A 24,446-nucleotide genomic window follows, 5' to 3' on the forward strand; every position below is an offset into this window, starting at 1 on the left:
AGGGACGGGAAAGAAGAGTTCTCGGTAGCACCCATGTCTAAACCCTCTGCCAAGTGTGCTGCAGGGCATTTTCTTACCAGGCTGACCTCCCCTCCTGTCTCTCTCCCTCCCTCACTGTGCTCCAGCCCCACCAGCGGTCCACTCTTGGATGCTGCAAGCCTGATCCTTCCTCAAGACCTTTGCTCGCCATTCCCTGTGCCAGAATGATCTTCCCCCAGATCATCACATGGCCGGCTTCTTCTCATTCTCAACCAAAATGGCCATCTGTGACCACCCTTTCTAAACCTGGCTTCTGCCACCCTCTACCTGGATCACTCTTTTCTCTTTTCCTCTTTAATTTTCTTCCCAACCGTTTTCATCCAGGGAAATTGCCTTGTTTATTTATGCTTAATTACCGACTCTGTCCTCCCTTAGAAGGCGAGCTTACTCAGCTTGGGGATTTATTCTTCTGATACGTGGTTGTCATTATTGCAGGTCTTCTATGTGACAGGTACTATCTGAAAACTGGATCATTTAGTGACGAGGAGGAATAGCCTCCACGAATTAACACAGCTGTCAACTCACAGTGAATTTGATCAAGCCAACAGATTTAAGAAAAGCCAGCAATGAAAAAGCATGCACATTCTCCCATCCCACACCCCTAGATATGACCTGTATTGACACTCCCTGGTCTGCACATTTTATTTAATGAACAATAAGGTCTGTGTGAATATGACTAAGGATTAACGTAGTTGGTTGAGTTTTGCTAGTGACCTCATTGGTCTTATCTATCATATCTTATGATTTATTTTTGAGTCATAATACTTAAGTGAACTGAAAAGGAAAACTTAAAGAGAATTTGGTTTTATGCACGAGTTTGGAGACCTTGCAAATTGTAATATCGTAACATTTGGGAAATTTTTAAAATTTTTTTAGTATTTGTATGAAGCCGCCTTCTCTCTTTTCAAAATCATCTGTCCTTCAAAAATACCAGGGGAAAGTTCTTGAGAAATTCATACTCACTATTTTCTTTGAGAATAGTTATATATATTTTGGCACAATTTCTTAAAATTTTGCTTAGTATTAAAAAAATTCAGGAAACGTCATTTTTCTTCAACACCTTTAAAAAAAAATCCCCCCTATATTTTACTCTGCAAATTTTCAAACATACAAAAAATGTTGGAAAACTTATACAATGAACACCCATATTCTCACCATCTAGAATGTATCTTTTACATTTTGCTGTATGTATTTTATGACATTATGCATCCATCCACCCATCCCTCTTGCCATCCACCAGTCCATCTTATATTTTGATCATTTCAAAGTGAGTTTAAAGTACCAACACACTGTCTGCTCCCTTTCTAAACACTTTAGAATGCATACCATTAACTAGAAACATATGTTTACAGTTTACTTTTTTTTCTTTTGAGGGAAACTTTAGCAGGTGAGACACAAGTTGTAAGTGAACCACTGGATGACTTTGACTATGCATACACCTGTGCACCTGAAACCCCTACTGACATAAGGGACGTTATCATCACCTTCAAAGAGTTCATAGCTACCCCTTCCTTGTCAGTCCTCACCCCTACTTCCCTCTCTCCCCAGAGACAACCACTGTTCTGATTTTCTTCACCACAGATTGCTATTACATATTCTAGAACTTTATATTCTAGAACTTTATTTTTTGGAATCATACTATATGTATTCCTGTGTTTCTGACTTCTTTGACTCAGCATGATGTTGAGTGATATCCACATTGTTGCATGTATCAGTAGCTCCTTTCCCTTTCTGAGTAACATTCCTTTTGTGTGTGGATCTACTATAGTTTGTTTAGCCGTTCTCCTGTCAATGCAGCATTTTCAGCTGAGTTGTGCATAAGTCACTTTAAAATCATGGACTTTTGTGAAACTTTGGCTATCATTTATAGGCTATCTTAGTTGTTATTTTCAATTCTCTGATGGGAGATTTGTGGAAAAACCCTCACAAGTGTTTAACCTTATACACTGAGATTCATGAAAACCCTATTTTGTTTCCTTAATTGTTTGTTATTTCATTGCTAGTTTGAAAGGCTGTTCCTTCTCTCCTTTCTTTACACTTTGATAATTATCTTTGCAGAAGTGAGAGTTGGACTGTGGAACATGGCCTCTATTGCAAGCCACAATTATCAAGAACAAATGCCTATAAAATTATTCTTTGGTAAGAAAGAAAAGAAAGGATAAACCATGCTGACAAAAGAGGACAGAGTAAAGAATTCAGAAACGAATAGAACTGTCTCAACGTCAAAGGGAGACGGGCAGGAAAGGACTAGCATATAATTTAGGGCCACCCTGGAGCCAAACATTGACCTTCCAGTTCAAGTTTGTTTTTGCTGCCTCATCCTCAGTTTCCCCTACTCATCCCTTTATCTTTCACTTGGGATGTTTCCTTAATAGTGCCTTTACTGCCCTGCCATCATTTTAAGAATCCTGGAACACTCATGTCTCCTCCTCTGCAGACAAATTACTTTGAATAATTGCTCTGAAATAAGCCCTTTGAACCTGCCTCTGAATCTCAGGCAGTGTGTCACCTCTGGAAGGAGCAAGGGTTGAGGAAAGGGTTGTGTTTACGTGCTTTATTTTGCCCATCAAATGAAAAGGCAAAAGGAACTGCTTCTGGTTCAAGGAGTGTCAAGATGTTGTTAAGGAGAAGAGGAGTATTTTTGGTGGGATGGGGAGAATTTCCCAGTGGTCCCAAAATAACAGTGTGGTCTGTTACCTGTTCTGCCTTCATATAAGGTTGACCCTAACCAAAAGAGGCAGAACAAGTTAACATCAGTGGCAGTTGGCCCAAACTTGAGTATCTCTAAGGTTCTGCAGGAAGGAGAAAGAACTACAGGTACACCAGGATCCTTTGCAAGAGAAAAATGGCTGCAGTCATACTTAACATGCTTATTAAAGATGGTTTGGAATAATCCGTCCTTAATACAGGAAGTATCGTTTCAGAGATAAGGCTTCTGACCCCATCTCTTTCACCATGTGTTTATGTGAGTAACTGTTATGGACTTCGTTTTCTTCTCAGCAAAATAGCAAGATTAGACTAGATGTGGATTCCCTGTATTTGTGTCCAAAAGTCTGATTATACACATATACATTTGAATAAAAAGCAATACGCTACTTAGTACATATTTAGACTTCAGTACAAAATCTCTGTTATCTTGGTATATATTTTTGAGCTTGCAAATAAATCATGGATGAGGAAGGTTGTATTATATATTAATATGTTTTTGAAATTTGGACTAACACATACCCATGCAAGTAAATTCATACACATCAATTAACAAGTATTTATTGATCACTTACCCTTTCCATGTGTCTGAACCTGTTGTGATGATAACCTCGAAATACACATTTCCTACCACTCTTCTTTCAAGCCTCTGGCTTTGAAATAAAACTGTTACCATCTGCAACTACTTATCTATGGGTCTTGGGATGTCCTATCAAGACTGTGGAACCGAAACAAAATAGAGAAATAAATTGGAATTAGGACTGAAGTGAGACTCTAGATATCATTTATAACACTCAATATCAAGTACTGTGTACCCCAGAATAGCTTTATTTTTATTAGTTATGAATTTTAGTAGCAAGGGACTTTCATTAATTTGAATTTATAGGATAAATTCACAATAATAAGATACTTTTAAAAAACCTATTTAACATGTTGGAGGTGCCTCTTAGGATTTTGATCACCAAAAATGTGTCCTACTGCTAAAAAGAACATCGCCAAGATGCCTTCCAAAAACAAAAGTTTAAGTTATACCTTTTCATATTATCTCACTTCTGTGATATCCTTGTTCACCTTGCCTCTCAATAATTCAGTCAGCAAACGCATATTGATCATGTCTACAACAGGAAAGAAAAAAGCCGAGTGAGATGTAGATGGGACTTTATTAGAGTCACTGGCTTTAAGAAATGTATAATCTGCTGGAGGGCTAAGACAGGCATCCAAATAACAGAACCAGGCAAGCATCATAAGAGACGTACGCTCAACATCTACAGGAAGACAGTCCTAATTCTGTAGATCCAGGACACCTTCATGGAAATGACTTTGGGAGCACAAACTCTTACCAGGTTACAGTGGAATATCGTTCAGCCTTAAAAAGGAATGAAATCCTGATACACTCCCCAACATGAATGAACCTTGAAGACATTATGCTAAGTGAAATAAGCCAGCCACAAAAAAGACAAATATTGCATGACTCCACTCATATGAAGTACCAAGAATAGTTCATTTCATAGAGATAGAAAGTAGAATGATAACCCGGGGCTGGGGAAAGGGAAAAATGGGGAATTATTGTTTAATGGGTACAGAGTCAGTTTGGGAATAAAAATGGTCTGGAGATGGACAGTGGGGATGGTTGTACAGTGTGAATCTACTTAGTGCTACTGAACTGTGCACTTAAAAACAGTTAAAATAGTAATTCTTCTGTTATGTATATTTTACCACAATAGAAAAAACATTGATCAGGTATGGAGGATGTGGTTCTGATCTCAGGCTTTTCTACAGTTCGATAGTGAGGACAGTGTTCTTTTTGTGCTCTTTCTCTGCTGTGAACTGGGAATGGGCATTTCTATGTCTTTCAGAAGGAGGGTACAGAATATTTTGAATCCGTTTGAGTCCACTGAATCCCTATGTGAATGCACGGCTTGGTGATTTTATGAGTACATATATAATATATATATATGTGTGTGTGTACATATACAGATGTATGTATAGACATATATGAATACATATAAAGAGTCCTTGGTCACTCCCCTTGCTATCTGGAACACGGTCAACATAGGAAACCATTTGTAATGGGAATACTGAATGTGCCCCTGGGCTTTTTTCTCAATAGTCAACTTCTGAGATTGCTTCTACATAATATAAATCATTTTAAAGAAAACAAATCTCCCATGCCAACTCTCCGTGTAGGATTTTCTAGTTAGGTATAAAGGAATGCCTGAATTTTGGATGATACTGTCTGGTTTCCATTCAACCATGTGTTATGAGGTAGAATCAAGCCAAGGGAAGTTTATTTCTGTCTTATTTTACCATTTATAGGGCCAAGTGTACACTGTTACTCCTCTGGGCTGGTCAGTGATGCTCTAAGAGGCTTTACTGTGCTACCATGGAAATCCCCAAAGCTAGCACAATTGCTGCTAAGTCACATTGGTGCAGGCTTCTGGGAGAGGCCAAGGTTAGGGGAGCAGCGCAGCCTGGTGGCCAGAGCACTGGGTGGTTCTTCAAATGACTGTCCTGTAGCCTTGGGTATGTCACATAAAAGCAAAAGGGAAAAAAAAAAAGATAGTGAAAATATCAGTACTTTATATTCCACTTCAAAATGTGGAGGAAGGAAAATATAAATCACCAAGCCCTTAAAGTTGTCCCACTTACCTTCTTGTAAGTAAAAAGGACATGTGTAAATCTGTATAAATAGTAACTCTGTGGTTTAAAATGGAGATTTAATTTCTGGAGATAAGATATAATGGTGTAAGGGGAAAGTTAATACTTCCAAAGGAAATGGGCCCCTCACGAGATTATATTATTTTATAAAAACGTGTAAGAAAGCCACCACAATAGCTGTTACCCAGCTGAAAGCAATGTCTCAAATGACAAATCAGAATCTTTTTTTTTTTTTTTAATATCAGAGCAGAATACAAACCAGAGAAACTTCCTTCACATTCCTTTGAGGTTGACCATGAAGATGCTGATAAGGATGAAGTAAGTAAATGGTTGAAAGTGAAATGTTTAAAACATGAGGATAATTAGCTCCTGTCTTTCACTAGCGTGTTTCAAATTCAGACCAGTTTCTCCTAAAGCTGCAGTAGCTGTTGGTGTGAAGGCTTTTAGATAAAATGAATCACATGTGTTTTGAAATTGAACATGATTTCTTAAGATGAGTCAAAGAGAGAAAAAGGAGTCTTGTTTTTAAGCGCAGTGTCTAAGATCTCGGATTCACAGAAGATGGCTGTGATGCTAATGATGCCTTCTGTACAGGATACCACTTCTCACTCATCCTCCAAGGGCGGAGGGGGAATGGGAGGAACCGGAGTTTTCAAGTCTGGCTGGCTCTACAAGGGGAATTTTAACAGCACCGTGAATAATACCATTACCGTTCGGGTAAGGAGACATCAAGACTCATCTTAGTTTCTGCCACCTTTCTTCACACCCTCCTCCACTTCGGTCACAGAACAGAGGAGAGCCATTTGCATTGAGTTTTATTCATGTCATATTTTATTTATGAGAAAGGAGGATGTTCTTCTCTAGAACAGTGCCCTAGAAACGTAGCGCTCTTGAAGGACTCAGAAGTAGTCTAATTTCTGTGGATTTGAACCACCTCCTTACATTTTTTTCCCTTTATTTAGTCATTCAAAAAGCGCTTCTTCCAGCTGACTCAGTTGCCAGATAATTCCTACATCATGAATTTTTACAAAGATGAAAAAATATCCAAAGAACCCAAAGGTTGCATCTTTTTGGATTCCTGTACAGGTGTGGTACAGGTGAGTAGAAATCTCTTTTCCCCCGAGTTTTTTTAATCGAAAAGTGTGTTCATCCAATCATTATTCATTCATTCCAAAAATATGTATGGAGTATCTGATATGAGCCGAGAACTGTTTCAAACTCCAAGGATTCAGTGGAGAGCAAGGCAGCCTAGATACCTGCTTTCACAAAACTCATTTCAATAAAGTAAGGAAAACAGAAAATACGTAAAGAAAGAAATAAACAGAATGGAATGATTGGTAAAATCTGGAATAAAGAAAATAAACAGGGCTACAGAAAGTAGAGAGACGATGGTGAGGTGGCAAAGGAATCTTTATGCTGCAGAAGTGAGAAAACATTTATGAAGAGAAAATATTTGATCCAGAGATTAAAGAATAAGCAGGGGCAGCAAGTGCAAAGGTCCTGAGGCAAGAGCAAGTCTGCTATATACTCAAGGCAAAGAGGAAAATTACCACCTGCATGGCTGCAGTGTAGAGATCCACCAAGCTAAAGAATTCAGTAAGATTATATGTAAATCACGTAGTTCAAAGAAGGCTCTTCATGAATGTTATCTTTATTATTAGGTAATAAGTAATAAGATAGTAAATTTACAGTGTATAAACACATCATCCTTCTTCAAAGAGCAGGTTTCTTCAAAGGCAAGGATTACATTGATTCTCAAGAGTTAATCTCAGAAACAGACACAGTGCCTGTAACAGACAATACCGTTCTGCAAAGCCTTGGTCCTCAAAGTATTGTCCTTAGTATTAAATTTGACATGGACCACGGTGGCAAAGGGAAGCAAAATAATTCCATAGGCCTCACTTGGACATCTTATTTTCAAAAATTTTATTCTTTCTACTCTGATGAAATAGCTATCCTTATTCTCTCTCATGTAAAAATTGAAGCAATCAAGTGTTTTAGCAGTCTTCCCTCAAATTTCACATTAAGACGCTGGCCCATTTAGGTTGAGGACTCTGTTTTTGGTCATAGGCCACTAAGAACAATTCTTTATCTTATCACCAAACCACAGGCATTCACATAACTTGCTACATGGCTGAGATTACATTTCAGATTAATACCAGGGGCACTCAGATGTGTGAATGCAAAATAGAGTTCTCTTTAGTCACTCAAGCCTAGTCTATTTCTGGATGGTTTATCCATTAAAATCTGGAATTTCTCCAGAAAGTAATAATGCTGCACTTTAAAAGGAAAGAATTAATTAAGTGTTGCTGAGCCCTTCACTAGAAATGAAAGATAACTGCTTTTTAACACAGATGCCAGCTTTCCTCATGGAAAGGGCAATAAGGATCTTAATGGAGGGTGGAGATAGTTTTCTATTGTTGGTCACAAAGGAGACTCTTTGGCTTTAGAAATATGAAATAATACTTTAACAATAGGTTAAAGATCAATAACTACATTTTACAGACATTGAGCTGAAAAACTTATTTTCTTTTCTATTTGTACTTCCAAACTTGCTCTAGCAAATGAGTCATCATCTTCTGAGAAATATCATTGTAGCCCTTGTTAGGTATCAAGTTTGCAGAGATATGAATTATTGTGTAATTTCTTCTTCCAAGAACCTTGTAACTCTGTTGAACACACAGTTAGTGAGTGCTCTAATCTGACCTTCCACTACAGGTACCTTTTCTCCATCACATCTTAGACTGTGTTTCGGTCTCTGCTTAAGCAGTACCTTGAAAAGAGAATGTCTTCTAAGGAAAACGTAAGCTTGGGGTTTTTACTGGTCGATGTTCGAGTCCTAGTTTCACCATTTACTATCTGAGAGTCTTGAGTAAGTTACTGAAGCTCTTTGATTTCTGGTGTCTCATCTGTAAAACTAAAATAAATGTGCTAACGTGATAAGGATCTGGGAGATAGTGTGTCCTCAGCCATCCTTTCCTAGTCTTTCCATTAATTACAAAGGTCACAACTTTGAGAGATAAACACCCCATCGTGGGAAAGCCCTTCTAGAAAATATTGATTCATCTTCCTGAAATATCTACCTAAACTTGCTAATTTATCCATTTCTTTCTTCATTCATTCATCCAGCAAACTTATTTAGTGCTTATGACATGCTGGAACTGTGCTTAGGCATTAGGAATTCCCTGCTGAAATCATGACCAGAGAAGGACATAGGCTCATAACTCACTATTACACAGTGTCTCAAGAGCTATAATGGAGGTATAAATGGCACTTTCTATGGAATGTTCTAGGAGCACGGAACAGTGATAAACTCTTCTGGGTTGGCTGGAAGGATGCATAGAAAAAATGGGCATATAGGTAGGAATCTCCAAGGTAGATTTTACACCTTCAAGCACAACTGAATAATCCTACTTCACTTTCCAATAGATATTAGCCATTCAGGTACCCGGGAACGTGTATTTTATCTTTTAAAGGGTTTGGCTCTGTATCCCTGTATCTGTATTCCTCTTTATCAAGAGCTTGTTACCCTTTATAGAGGGAGGGACCTTTAGTTTCTTGAGATTACTTTGGGAAGGTAGACATCTGGGTCCCTTGTCACCTTATGTCTGCCAGTTCTTATGTATTTGCTTATAGCTCTTTCTAACTTGTAAGTTTTGCATCTGGAAAAAAAGATACTGAATCAGAGAGTGCAAGTTTAGTCATTGCTCCAGCAAGTTCTCAGGCACAAAATGTGCCTGGAGACGAAACACGTACACACAGAAGCACAAAGCAAATGAATAATAGGATGAGTCAGACCTATTTTGTCAAGAATCATTGTCAGTTGCCCTTGAATAAAACAGAGAAGAGAAACAAAGAGTTTGCCTCGGGAAGTGCTACCTACCACCCAGCATTCTCAGGGCATTCACGCACATAAGAGTCTTGAGTGAACAAGCCTTATACTTTGCTTCATTCAGACCCATTCTATATCACTGTGCTTTCCTAAGAATAATCCTTGGAATTCTTAGAAATATATTTCAAGGGCGACTTCAAATAGAAAGAAACTCCTACCCAGAGACTTCAGGTGACGTTTATGATTGGAAATTTCCTGGATCTTGGTAAAATAGAGACCTAACAGTAGTTTTCCACTTTTTTGTAATGTCATCAAACGGTACTAGATCTGTTTCACACCCCTCATTCCCAGTCTGAAGCAGAACTTCCAATTTTTGCTACTTCAGTTTTGATTTGAGACTAAGGCCTATTTGGACCTAAGCTATCCTATCTTGTTCCGTGAGAGTCTTCTCATTCATTCATTCATTCATTGGTCCATCCATCCATCCGTCCATCCATTCCAGATCCTGCCACTGCAAGAGGAGTGAATAGCCCAGGAATCCCAGCTACCTAGGGTCCCTACCTCAACAGTGACAATGACTGATGTCACTTGATAGATAAAGGCTTAAATGAGGGTGGTGTGGTGCTGAATGCTGTTGATTTCTTCCTAGGTGCTGATCTTCCACCTTGTGGATGTGGGTTCTAAGACAACGGCCTTAGGGGCTTAACCAGAGTCTAGAAAGTCAGATGCCTTCTGCAGCTCAGGCCACTACAGGAAGGAAGTAGGGTCAGCTGTGAGATAACAGGAGCAGCTCAGACTGTGTGTGCCCATATAAAGGCAGTCAAGTTGGGAGGGAAAAAAATGTGTACCTCCTAAGGAAAGTAAATTTAGAAGCCAACTATGACCTATAAACCCCCCATTAGCAAACCTTGGCTGTAAAGAATCTGACTTCCCATGATAACAATAAAAACCAGAATGACACTTGTAATCTTCTTCATCTAATACATTATTTGACAACAGTTGATGGAACATGCATTATTATTGTCCCAATTTATTAAAATAAAACTCAGCGAGATAAAGCGGCTTGCCCAAGTCACAGAGCTAATAAATGGAAAAATTACATTTGAGGCAGAAGAATGTCCAAAGTTACAGAAAGATGCCCAAGGAAATGCTTTGGTGATCATACATCCAGTGGGCATGCTTGCATAGATACATACATTCATCCTACATAAGCCGCATAGGCAGAAGAAACACTACAAAGATAGATGCTGGTGTGTCATTTAAGCAGTGAGTTTTGGATGTAAGATTTATTTCAGCAAATATATATGGAAACTTTTGCTTTATGCAAAGCACTGTGGGAAAGCCAAACATGAATTAGATGTGGTTTGTGTCTTCAAAGAACTTCCGGCCTGTGGGAGAACAGAATAGATATAGCGCATGCCTGAGTAATTAAACACGAGTGACACATCTCAAACAATAGGTTCTGATAACATATGAAAGAAGGATATTACATTTATCACTGCATGATGCTACCTTATATTATACATATGTAATATATATATTGCTTATTTTTTCCTGACATTACATAACACTAGAATGTAAGTTCAATGAGGGCAAGCAGTTCGCTTGAACATTTTTAATGCTCTGTACTTGGCACATAGAAGGTAGCCAATATATCTTGGTCGAATGAATGAACAAATAAGCATACAGAGAATGGAAGGGACTGCATGGATGGTAGCCATCAATACCAGTAACCTGGATTTGATGTTGTGTGTTTCCTCTTAAAACTCTTCTCTTGTTTCGGCAAAATTCTGTAAAAGATGCTAGCCACATAATAGGTACAGTGGCATATTTTGCTCGAATAACTTCCTTCAATATTCAGTCCTCCATTGGCTTTGGTGATTTTATTGGAGTGTCTATTTCAAAACTTTTCCAGATGAATATTGTGGAAAGAGACCAGTTTGTCACAACTCATTAAGCACACCATGTGGCATTAGGACATATTTCCAGTTTCCTTTTATTTATGAAGTCACGTAGATAGACTGTGGTGACCTTGAATGAACAAAGTCGTTTCATCGGTCGCAAAGGATACTGATTTCAGGGAAATAAAGGAAAATTTGAGGAGTAATAAGAAAACGATTACTTCTTGATTATCATTTTAATGACTTAAAATTGCATATCAAGATTATAAAAATGGCCCATTGGTTTTCTGCTTTGGGTTTTCTTTTTTGCTGTTTTATACACCATTATCTTGGAGATTACGGAGAGTGAGATGGAAAACCACTTAGGCATCGTCATCTTCCCCAACATAAGCTTCTCTGCACTGCAAGTAGTTCTGTTTCACTCCAAGGAGAAGAAGATAATCTGGCTTTTGAGAAGTTGTGAATAGACTATTTATTTCATTTATAAATATCCCTTTTTGAGAAACAAGAGCTTGTTATACTTTGCTCAAATTTTTTTAAAAATTTAATACATAATATTGTTGAAGTTGGCAATCATATTTAATTCATTTAAAGTACAGAAGGCAATTTAGAAAATCAAGTTCTGTTCTTATTTTGTCATGTTTGTTATTAGTTCCTTGACAGCTGCATTTGAAAGCAGGTTGCAGCTCAATCCACTTTTAATTTGGACCCAGTATAAGTACTGTACATAGCTTTGCATCTGCCTGTCCCCATTGTTTACAGCATCAAATTAGTCAAGCAGATTCTTTCTTTTATTTTCAAGACAACCCTGAGACTTGTTTGCATTCTGCTATCCTCAGATGCTTTAGATCTGCTCTGAACTCTGGACATTTCTAGTTCTTTCCTGAGTGTCTATTTCTGTTCCTGTTGCTTTTTGAAGGATACAATACTATCATAGCAACGTGTCTCTTTTATACCTGCTCTCGGCCGTCTGTCTTTGCCCTCAGACCCTCTGTGTCAGTGCAGGTCACAGGCGGTTTTATGGACCTCCTTCTTCAGCACCCCAGGAAATGTGTGGGAGGGTGTGTGGAGGGAGTCTGCCCCACTCCTCATGCGGCAAGCATAGCTTTTAAGAATTTGCATTCTTAAAGAAGCTACCTGGAGGTTTGCTTTGCACAGGACCACCCCGCCTCTGTTTACACTGCAGCCAAAATGATCTCAAAATGCAACTGTGGTTTTTTACTAGTCAAGTCATCCTTTCTGTATTCTCACAGAACACAGAGGGTGCTGCAAGAATAGTAGTATTCTCAACACACCCTTGTAAAGCAATTATACTCCAATAAAGATGTTTAAAAAAAAAAAGAATAGCAGTATTCTCATGTTGCAGTAACAATCCTGTTCTCAAAAAGAATTTTTATACCTTGATTTCATACGTCTTCTTCAATACATTCATACAAAAGTTAAGTACATTTATCTTCCAATTTCACATTTGGGTGATTAATTGGTTAACACCCATCGGCCCTGTTCCAACACCTTGTCTGTTTTTGCCCAGCACAAAATGTAAACACGAGAGAACCTCTTTAAGAATGAATACTGTCACTGCACTGAGGATAACTAGTGAGCTTCTGCCCTTATCAGGCTCATGGGCTATTGAAAATGGCAGCCTGCAAGTGAGTCATTACAGGGCAAAGAAATAATAAAAATTGACAATAATACGAAAGTATGGACACGAGCAAAGAGCTTGTCCTTGACAGAGTCTAGAAAGTGCCATTTGAGCTCTGAGATTCCACAGTGAGGATCACAGTTAGCTTTTTAGCTAATTCTTCTTTCTCCTTCAATTCCCAATTTTTACTTTTTCTTGAGTCTTGTATGATGCCCTGCTGTCTACTTTCAGAAACCAGAACATCCCAGGCCATGGTTACCCATTTGGTGTGTGATTGTGCCAGGCAGGTGGCAAAGAAGGAGAAGGGCATCTGATGAGCATCTTCTTTGTGGCTGGTCATCTCAGGGGATGTTAAAGGATAAAGGGATTCTTTCCTGTCTCCACCACTTGCTGTCCATGTATCCCAAGCATATTTTCATTTGTCTTCCCAAGCCTCAATGTTACCATATGTTAAATGGAATGATACAGTTTCTCTCAGAGAGTTATTATGAGATTTAAATAAAATGGTGACTGAAATGGTCAGCACAGTGCCAGGTATATAGATGACAAGTGTTTAGTAAGTGTCATGTTTGTAGTAGTAGCCATACTGTTGTGGAAGCTGAAAGGAGAACGCTATATGGGGACGTTTTTAAGAGCCTCCCAAAGAAAGAGAACACTACCAGGAGTATATTAAAATTATTCTTTCTTGGGCTTCCCTGGTGGCGCAGTGGTTGAGAGTCCGCCTGCCGATGCAGGGGACACGGGTTCGTGCCCCGGTCCGGGAAGATCCCACATGCCGCGGAGCGGCTGGGCCCGTGAGCCATGGCCGCTGAGCCTGCGCGTCTGGAGCCTGTGCTCCTCGACGGGAGAGGCCACAACGGTGAGAGGCCCGCGTACCGCAAAAAAAAAAAAAATTATTCTTTCTTGCCACCAAGAAATAGCAATCCAGTTCTCAGAAAGAATTTATACCTTGATGTTTAGCCGCAACCCCGCACTATAGTGCCACTCTCATCTTAGGGTTCTATTATTGTTTGTATTTTACTTATCTTAATTGTGTAGGTTTTGCTTTATTACAGTTGTGAGTTCTCTAAAGGCATTAGAACAGTGTGGGTAAGAGTTGAATACTTGTATCAGAGGTACCTAGGAGTGAATTAAATGTGGAACATCTTCAGAAGTTCTTACAGCCACCGCAGGTTATATAACACTAGTTTATATCATCAGGGGAAGTTTCTACTTTGCATTTATATTTGTCATCTTATGGCAGGAATATATAAAACTGCTGTAAGAATCTGCTTTTGTATTCCCTCTACTTTAAATGTGCTTCTTTGATCTTTAAACAGCTCACTTCTTTTTACAGATTTCACCTTCTGTGAAAGTTCAAGCTAGAGTAGCTACTCATCGCATCAGACCATTTTAATTCTCTGCACAACAGAGAATCTTTGTTTTTCATTTGTTTGTTCATTTCTTCAATCATTCATTCATTCCCAACGAGAAGAACCTCTTCTGTCCCATTTATAAGATATGACTGTTTTGAACACACTGTTGTTGAATCCTTCTGTGTGAGAGCACTGGTACAGGACAGAGTGGTGACCCAGCTCTCATGGAGGCAGATGTAAGGGAGGAATATACTGTTCAAACAAACAAATGAAAGTGAATAAGCATGTAATCCCAAATTGTTGTGAGTGCCCGGGAGGACAAGAACCTTGTCCTAACTGGGGAACTGGGGAAGGTTCACTGACCAAGGATAAATTCACTTGAGATCTGAAGAGTGAATACAAGTCACGTAAGTACTTGAAGGGCAAACATCGTGCTGTGCGCGTGAACCCATGCTTGGTGATTTGGGATGGGAGGGTTGTTTCAGGCCTTTGGGGCAGCAACAAAGCCTATGATGGGAGCACATCCAGGGAACTAGAACAAAGCCTCGTGGGTTGGTCACAAAATGCAAAGTAGAGATGTCAAGTTCGAGAAAAGTCTGGAGGTTGGTGGAGAAGCCAGAGACAGAGAAAGGAATTGGGGGTCCCTAGCATATGGATGTCATTTAAAGCCATTGGCCCAGAGGAGAAAGGAAGGAGTCTAAGGCAGAGCTGAGGTCAGCATGACAAATCACCAAGATAAGGAAGAGCCAGTAGAGGTGACTGAAAAGTGGTGGCCATTCAGGAGGAAAGGAGACTAGCATAGAGTGTAGTCATGGAGAAACCCAGAGAGAGATGGGTTTCAAGAAGCCACTGTGTTAATTCTGATGAGAGGTCAAGGAAGATATGAAGAAAGAGATGTCCTTGGGTAGTACAGCAGCATAGTTTGTGGGTGATCTTGGCAAGTGCTGCCTCTGGGATATGATGGGGCCAAAAACCCAACTGGAGTGAGTTGTAGACAGAGCACAAGGTGAGGAAGTGAAGGTAGCAACTCAAAGCAACTATTTGAAGAAGTTTAGAATATACTCCTCCACCTGCCTGAAGATGAAATTTTTGAGCCAACATGCTCATCCAGTCAAGAAAAACGTACAAAAAGGCTTGAAAGAAACCAAACGAAATGATTCTTATCCAGCTAAATTTTTGTCTTGTTTTGGAAGATCTCCTTGAGGTCACCTACTCATGAGGAAAGACCCCGTAAAAAACGTCTCCCACTCTCTAAGACTTGGTATCTGGTGTTTTTCTTTCTTTTCATGCCACAGAATAACAGACTAAGAAAATATGCCTTTGAATTGAAAATGAATGACCTGACCTATTTTGTGCTGGCGGCTGAAACGGAGTCAGATATGGATGAATGGATCCACACCCTCAGCCGCATCCTGCAGATCAGTCCTGAGGGGCCCCCTCAGGGCAGAAGGAGCGCCGAGCTCACGGAGCTGGGGCTGGGTGAGCGCTTGCACACCCGCCTCCCTTCCCTCGCGAAGTGCGACCTGCGCATTTGGTTCATTTCAGCTGCTCCTAACCCTGGTAGCCGTCAGGTGTAGCTCTTCCAACCCTGAGCTATTGGCTCCAGGAAATCACCCATAAACCTTTACTTTTACTCAATAGTGAGAGTCACCACACAGAGGTATGATTTTGAGTTGCCAGGCAATGCTTTGAGGCTGACTGACATCCAGCAAATGATGTTAGGAACCATTGGTCAGCGGTATTAAACATATACCCATGTTTGATGGGGTGTTAGAGGGGAGATTCTGTGTTTTATAGCCTTTCATTAAATTTAATTAATGAACATAATACTCTGTAATGGCAAATATGCATTCTTTCCTTTTAGTTGAAAGGCATCTTTCACGTGTGCTTTTGACCCCACTGAGATCAGCCTAGTTGTGGAAGTTCCATAAATTTTGCATGGTATTAGAGATTTTTATAAGACAGATTTTTTTTTTCTGCCCATCCTAATTCTTTCGTATAATTCTAATCCAGGCTAGGCAAAGAGAAGAGAACAAGAGAGAGGAAAGAGAGGATGAAAAGTAGGGGAGAAAACAGGTCTGTAGCCACATTGAAGACAAGTTCACCTTCAGAGTCAGTGATCCTAAAGGAAAATTACTTTAAGACATTTTTCATAACACATGATATGTTATTTTAAGTCTTTAAGTTCTGATAGTCTATGTATCATGTGAGAGAGTCATGAGATAATAAGGAAGAAAATTACGGTTGACTTTAATACAACTGCTATATATCATAGTAAGTGTTTTACATTCATGATTTGCTTAATAATAATCAACTAGAATATTAATGTTTACAGAGTCTTAGAGAGTTTAACTGAAGCTAGAATGTGGGCTTTACATTGATGGCCTAAGAGAATTATCCAAAATATATTCATATATAAGAAAACTAGTATGCATTAATGAACTGCAACAAAACAACCTCAAGTATAAATGTAGTATTGTAAGGGTCCATAGTTCTTATGGGCACAGGATGGTGTCATGGAGAGTGTCCCAAAATGAGCACCAGGACATCTGATTTCCAGGCCCAGTTCATCTAACAATACGGAATACTAGAGCCAGGACACAGTGAAGCCATCTCCTCACCAATATCCATCCCCCATCGCTCTTGAGTCTAACCCAGTTGTTATATGTCACAGGCTAGAGAAATGAATGATTCATGAGAACTGTTAAATAACCCAGTCTTGGTGTATCTTTTCAAGATTCCCTGGATAATTCTATAACATGTGAATGCACACCGGAGGAAACAGATTCTTCAGAGAACAACCTACACCCAGACTTCACAAAAGTAATAAAGCTGACATTTTTCTATGAAAATAAATTCGAATTACTTATTCTCTATTGCTTTCATGGAAAAGATATAAATGCTTTCTTTTAAGATTTAGGCTAAGAAACACAACAGTCAGAAAACAAAAGCATGTTTCTATAAGATTGTGGAGTGTTAATGGATGATATTAAAGCAGTGCTGATACTAAGGGGCTATTTCTTGGCCATGTGGATGGAGCTGGGCCGTAAGTTTCTGGCTATTTAGATACTAAGAACTAACACAGTTTTCTCTGTAGTACCTCACAGAAACTGAAGAGATTGTCAAAGCAACTCGAAACACGGAGAGGCTAAATCTGTTCTTGCTGGATCCAGATATAGATGTAAGTCGGAATTCTCTCTAAGCAGACGTGAACTTGATTTGTACAGTTGTGGTTTATAATTTAGAATCTCTTTTCTTATGATGGGTGTTTGAGTAAAACTTTCCAAACTTTTTTAGAGCTTGAAACTTCAGAAGAAGGATCTTTTAGAACCTGAGTTTGTGATCAAACCATTTGAAGAAAAAGCTGCCAAGAGAATCATGATCATTTGTAAAGCTCTCAACTTAAATCTTCAGGGATGTGTTACAGAGAATGAAAACGATCCGGTAACAAATGTAAGTTTCTCTTCTGTTACATCCTATAGATCGGCCAACATCACACCACCCTCGTTAAAATCTTTTATTCAGTTCTTGATCTTTCCAGGCACTGAGTTCACACCCTCAATTGTACCAAGGGTATGATTGACAGCATTTTTCCACATGAAAAAATGCACGTTATGAAGTGGAATTATCAATATACTGCCATAGAATTTCCCTTTTAACTTAAAGAAGTATCGAAGGGATTATGCTCTAGGGTTCTTTCCATTAAATCAGCACAGTGGTTCAGAGTTTCCAAAGATATTGTTTGTATCTTCTTGGAACTTGAGATGGCTTTTAAATTGATATTTTTATTTTAATATTTATATGTTAATTTTCATGTATATTAGAGAATATTTATAATAAGCAAATCAACCCTGTGTTTTCACAGCTACTACTGCTTATGACAGGGCTAAATAGTGAATCAAGTAAAATAATATTATATAAATATTAAATAAATGATACACGTAAATGGTAGGGAAAAAAAGGTGCTTCACTGATATTTGGGAAACATCACTGTGCTCATTAAATCCATACAAGATTCCTCTTCTTACCAAGTGGGCTCTCTTGAGAGTTCACTCTTAGTATTCTAGGGGACAATTCTATACTAATTGTAAAGGTATGTGTGGGAAGGGGACATTTTGTGAGCATAAATATTATTAAAGGTTGAACTATAAAAAAGGAAATAAAAAGCACTCATAATCCTAACATCAAAAATCATTGTTAATATATTGGTGTGTTCCCTTTCATTCTTTGTTAATGCGTTCTGTCCTCATTTCTAATAAAGCATCCCTCAATTGTCATCTTCTTTCACCTTAAAGAAGAAAACTTATTTCCAGATCCATGATACAAGCCACATTTGCTTTTAAAAGGTAGAAACAGCATTAAGTTTTCTCTGCAGATTGCACACACAATCCTGTACATACCTTTATTTATGATGTAGTAAAACGAGCCTTGTTAGTTTGACAGTGAGTAGCTGGCAAAATGGGTGAACTCTTTCGAAAGACTGTAACCTACTGCCCTTGGGTCTTCAGGCACCTCACTGGTTGTCTGAGCCTCCTTCTTCCTGGTGTAATAGCAGGACAACGGTACATGCTATGGACCTCAGGAGAATGAGGAGAATCAAGTAACAAATGCCTGACTTTCCCACTTACAAGTTGTTCCATGCTGGGCAAGTGGCTTAACCTCAGTCTCCTCTTCTGAAAATGGGGAAAATAATAAGACTATTTCAAATAGCCGTTGTGAAGATTAAATATCGTGCCCGGCGCATAGCAAGCATTCATTAAGTATTAACTCTTATTCTAATATCTGGGAAATTGCTTTGAAATTTGTAAATACAATGCATGCAAGGTATTGATGTTTTCAGTGTTACCTGTGAGATTCTTGTTGACAAGTAAGCTAAAATTGAAATTTGTTGCCAGTAAGAATCTTCCTCCAAAATGAAGCTTCCTCATGTTCTATAACTGTAACTGTGCACGAGGTTATGTGAGGCTGAAAGCAGTTGAAGTTGAGTTTACTCATTCTCCAGCAAATATTTATTCAGTGCACCTACTAGACCCAGACTTGTTCTAAGTACTGGAGAAACAGCAGGGAACGAAATCAACAAGGTCCCTAGCCTCTTGAAGATTAGATTCTTTTGGAAAAGGACCGAAGTAAATAAGGAAACGAATAAATTAACAAGATAATTTCACATTGTGCAAAGTTCTTTAAAATAAATCAATATAAGGAGATGTGATACAGAGGAACTGGGAAGAAGGCTGCTGTAGGTGGGGGGCCATGGGAGGCCTCTCTGAGCGGGTGGCATTTGAACAGAGAGCAAAGGTTAAGAAGGATAAAACGTCAGGTCAGGGCAAAAGATTCCAGGCAGAAGAAAGAACAAGCGTGAATGCCCTGAGACAGGTAAGTCTTGGCAAGTTCTGGGAACTGAAAGGAGATAGTGAGGGGAAGGGCAGACCAAGATGCGGTGGGAGAAACAGTACAGGGTAAGATTAGGTAGGGTCTTATAAGCTGTAGCAAAGAGTTTGGATTTATCCTAGATGTGAGTGGAGGCTATTCAAGAGTTTAAAGCACATTAAAATGGTGTGATCTAATTTGTGTTTTTAAAACATCTCATTAGAAGAATGGATTGGAGGAAACAAGAGTTGAACAGGGAAAGCAGTTAGAAGTCTATTACTATAGTTCACATCATGGCTTGCACTAGGGCTGGCAGGGAGGAGGGAGAGGAATGGATGGATTTGACTGCTGTTTTGTAAATTGAACTGACAGTTTTTTCAGATACATTGCATATACAGGAGAAGGGGAAGGGAAATCTGAAGGATGAGTCCCTAGTTTTTGCTTTAAGCACTTAGACGCATGGTGGTGCCATTACTAAGAGGACAAGACTAGAGGAAGAGCAGATTTGGGGGATACAGGCCAAAAAGTACATTATGGATATGTGAAGCTTAATCAGACTATTAGATATCCAAGTAGAGATGGCCAGTGGGCAGATTCAAAGACAAGTCTGGAACTCAAAGGAATGGCATGAACAGAGATACAAATTTGGAAGTCTGGTACAGGCAGTGACCTAGAGGGAATCATGTAGGAATTTCTGTGTGTGTAGGAAACATTTAATGGATGAATAGAGAAGTGACCAAAGAAGAATCAGAAGGAATGTTCATGGATGTAGAGATAAACCAGGAAAGAGTGGGTCATGATGCCAAGAGAGAAAGGGTCAGCTATGTGGAATGGTGCTGAGAAGCTGAATAACATGAAGCCAGAGAGCAGCGTGGTAGATGTGGCCACATGGAGGATGACTATAGCAGAAAAAAACTTCCTTGGAGTGAAAATGTTAGGAGGAGTAATCAGAACATACTTTCATTTGGAAGTAAAAAAAAAAAAAACTAGAAACTTAGTTCTTGAAACTATATTTGGAAATATCAGGAAAATTTAACCTAAATTATAATGTCACTTAATCTAAATTTTATTAAATAAAAACAAATGCTTTTTTTGACCGGGTACATCCTTAAGCGTGATTAAAAGCTCAAATTTAGAAACGGAAACTCAAAGATAATGGGCTTTTCTTTCCAGTGCCAGGGGCATATGGCTCCTTCCACATGGCTTCGTATCTTTATACTAAAGCCCATATTCAGAAGCTAAATGTGTGTATTTGGGCCAATCTCGCCAGGCAAGAGAACATGTGCAGCTCAAAGAGCAGCTTTTGTGAGCCTTTCTTGTGTGTCAGGCCATAGGAATAAGTCAATTCCAAGTGCTCTGTATGTCTGTATTATTTTTAATTTATTTTACAGTTGATACACATGTTTAAAAACTAGGAAAAGAATTTTAAGAATAATTTCATAGTGCTTATAAACAATAATGTAAAAAAACCGAGAAAACAGCCTCACCTGAACTCAAGTGCAATTTTGTATGTAATGGCATTGTTTTAAAAAATCTTTGTGTGATTATTCAGTGACACTCATTAATGTCGCTATTTTTAAATTCATTGTTTGTAACTCAGTGAGCATGCTTTTAAATTAATTGAAATATTTCTCCAAGTTGCTGAAGAGCCAGCAATTCAGTAGCATTTAATGGATGAGCTTCTAAAAAGGCACCCTAAAAGGACTTTTTCACGATGGGGAAACAATACTTGACAGCATGTAATTTTTTAGTCAGTCAGTTGAAAACCAAATTCAAGTTGATGGTTTTAGAGTATAAAATATTTCTTTGAAAATAAAAATTGATTCCAAAAATCTGAACTAATAAAACTGCTTCACAGCTGAGCTACATTTAAAATGCCATGTTCTTGAATTTTTTTAAAGAGAAGTACAGAATTCTAAACATCAGAAACCTATGACTTAATTTGTTAGGCTTTGAAGGTTCTAAACAACACTTTATTGAAAAGCTGGTGATTCAAAAAGTAAGATGTGAATGGCCATCATCAAAAAGTCTACAAACAATAAATGCTGGAGAGGGTGTGGAGAAAAGGGAACCATTTTTCACTGTTGGTGGGAATGCAAACTGATGTAGCCACTATGGAGAATAGTATGGATGTTCCTTAAAAAACTACAAATAGAACTACCATATGACCCAGCAATCCCACTACTGGGCATATACCCTGAGAAAACCATAATTCAAAAAGACACATGTACTCCAATGTTCATTGCAGCACTATTTACAATAGTCAGGACATGGAAACAACCTAAATGTCCAATGAGATGAATGGATAAAGAACATGTGGTACATATATACAATGGAATATTACTCAGCAATAAAAAGGAACGAAACTGGGTCATTTGTAGAGATGTAGTTGGACCTAGAGTCTGTCATACAGAGTGAAGTAAGTCAGAAAGAGAAAAACAAATATCGTACATTAACGCCTACATGTGGAATCTAGAAAAATGGTACAGATGAAACTATTTGCAAGGCAGGATAGAGACACAGACGTAGAGAACGGACATGTGGACATGGTGGGGGGGAAAGGGGGTGGGATGAATTGGGAGATTGGGATTGGCATATACACACTACCAGGAGTAAAATAGATAGCTAGTGGGAACCTGCTGTATAGCACAGGGAGCTCAGCTCGGTGCTCTGTGATGACCTAGATGGGTGGGGGGGGGGGAAGTCCAAGAGGGAGGGGATATATGTATACATATAGCTGATTCCCTTCATTGTACAGCAGAAACTAACACAACATTGTAAAGCAATTTTACTCCAATTAAAAAATGGTAAGATGTGACATTTAAGTTGAAAAGGTGGATTGGAAGGAATAAGTGAAGCACCATATGAGCTTTAATTCCTGATGGATTATCAAAGTAGGTGATTTATTTCCATTCACGAAGCAGAAATGAAAATCCAAAGGCAGCAATTCACAAAAACTTAATAAGGATTTTTTACCTTTGACCTTCAATGTGTTTGGGGTTCCTACCTGAGTTATTTTCACATAATTTTGTATTTTTCAACTCTTAGCAGACTACCACTGCCACAAACCAAGAGTTTTTCTAAACTGAATTTATAAAATATGAAACTTTTCCATTTTGTCTTATTTTTAAAAACTAATGCGTTGAATTTTATGTGTAATTTAACAGTAAGGGAGCTGGCAGGTGTTGCTAATATTAAGGAATTAAACTAATACCCCTGTTATAAACTAGCCATAATCCTGCATTTCAGAGAACACAAGATACTTATTAAACATTCAGCAAAATCCACAGCATGAGTGAGTCTGTACCGTGATGAACTTGGTCACAATGTATTTTTTGTATGTAACCTGCTTATTCACAGAATCCTGGTGGGTGAGAGGCCTCAATTCAAAATTAAGTAGCATAAACAAAAGTTAAAAAACTTTTTATAAGTATATTCATTTTAAGAAGCCTGTAGTTAATTACATATGTATGTATTTACATATATATGTATGTATATAATTATTCATGCGTGTATTTATGTACTTGTGTCTGTGTATATAATTACATATACATATATTGGGTTGGCCAAAAAGTTCGTCCGTTTTTTCCATGTTACAGAAAAACCTGAGTGAACTTTTTGGCCAACCAATATTTATTTCAGTCCTTGTTTTATTTAATTTCTCTTGCATTTGACATTTTTCTAGTTGAAAATTATTTCTTTCTGAAATCTTTCTTCTTCTGTGTCTTTGATAACTCTGGCAGCGTTAAAAAAGTTTTAGCAGCTTGTTTTTAAAAATCTCTCTCCACTCCCCCATCTCCTTTGTAAGCTGTTTTCCCTACTCCAGTCTCTATCCTGTGCATGTTCATATTTCCTAGGATGCCATTCTGATTCTCTTCTTTTTATTTAATGCCTTGAATAGGCACCCACATCCCCAGATCTTTTGGGTTCAGATCTCTAGCCCAATTTCCTTGACTGGGCTCAAAACTCATATATCCAACTGCTCCTGGAAAGTCCTACAGATGATTCTCTGTACCAAAGAATTCATCTTTGTATCCTCATCCTATATATCAGTGAATGGCATTGTCATTCACTTAGTTTCCTATAGCCCCAAACCTGGGGATTTTCTTTTATTCATGCCCTTGTGAACCCTCTCTCCAACTAACCAACACACGCACACAAGCAATGGATTTCCAAGCCTTTTGGTTGTACCTTCCTAACGTTTCTCAAATGTATCTTCTGCAAACACATCCTAACTTTTTGTTTCCGCTCTGATCTCACTCTAAACCTGTGTTTTTTCATGTCTTTGTGACTTTGCCATGTCACTCCACCTACTAGAAGCCCTTTATAACTTCCCCTTTACCAAATTTCTACTTCTTTAAAACTCAAGCAAGAAACTTTCCCTTCCCTTTCCATCTTCCTTTACCTTCGCATTTGCCCTTTACTTCACATCTTCCTCTTCCTTCCTAGCACGGTAGTAAGAGGTTAAGGGAGCAATCACACAGAGGCTTGGAAATTGAGTGAGCATAAGAATTCCAGATGATGCGGGGCAGAAAGCCACGTGGAGGCGCAGAGGTGCCACGCCCTTGGATTTGTCAGGATCTGGGGCACTGTGCAGGCTGGTGCAGAGGAGATAGCTAGATAGCTACTATGGTTGGGAGACTGGTTACTCTGAACAATAAGTAAACTAATTGAACAAATAAGTAAATAAATAAATGATAATGAGTCAGGTTTTTCACTATTGGATGAAATACTCGCAAATATGTAAAAGGGAAAGGCTAGAAAGAATCTTTGAGTATTTGGATTGGAAATGGAGGTATGACATGAACCCATGAGTTTTTAATAAATATTCATGTACTGACAGAGATAGAGACATCATTGTAGCTGTGAATATTGTGTATATGTATATATATGTGTGTGTCCCGGAAACAATGAGCATAGATAGCAAGCACCCAGATCTTGGTTTC

General features: G+C 38.6%; 1 protein-coding gene across 7 annotated transcripts in view; it reads left to right on the plus strand.

The window, feature by feature from the left end:
* The window catches only part of DOCK10 (dedicator of cytokinesis 10), a 280,897-nt gene that overhangs the window by 162,995 nt on the left and 93,456 nt on the right, over positions 1 to 24,446 (plus strand). For all 7 annotated transcript variants that reach the window (XM_029224638.1, XM_029224643.1, XM_029224644.1 and 4 more), the window contains 7 exons: positions 5,649 to 5,721; positions 5,998 to 6,120; positions 6,366 to 6,500; positions 15,429 to 15,612; positions 16,871 to 16,956; positions 17,231 to 17,314; positions 17,431 to 17,586. In XM_029224638.1, the coding sequence (XP_029080471.1) occupies positions 5,649 to 5,721; positions 5,998 to 6,120; positions 6,366 to 6,500; positions 15,429 to 15,612; positions 16,871 to 16,956; positions 17,231 to 17,314; positions 17,431 to 17,586 (841 nt within the window). The remainder of the gene's footprint in view (positions 1 to 5,648; positions 5,722 to 5,997; positions 6,121 to 6,365; positions 6,501 to 15,428; positions 15,613 to 16,870; positions 16,957 to 17,230; positions 17,315 to 17,430; positions 17,587 to 24,446) is intronic.

The sequence above is a fragment of the Monodon monoceros genome, unplaced genomic scaffold (assembly GCF_005190385.1).
Source record: "Monodon monoceros isolate NGI ecotype Baffin Bay Population unplaced genomic scaffold, NGI_Narwhal_1 Super_Scaffold_16, whole genome shotgun sequence".
Classification (NCBI taxonomy): domain Eukaryota; kingdom Metazoa; phylum Chordata; class Mammalia; order Artiodactyla; family Monodontidae; genus Monodon; species Monodon monoceros.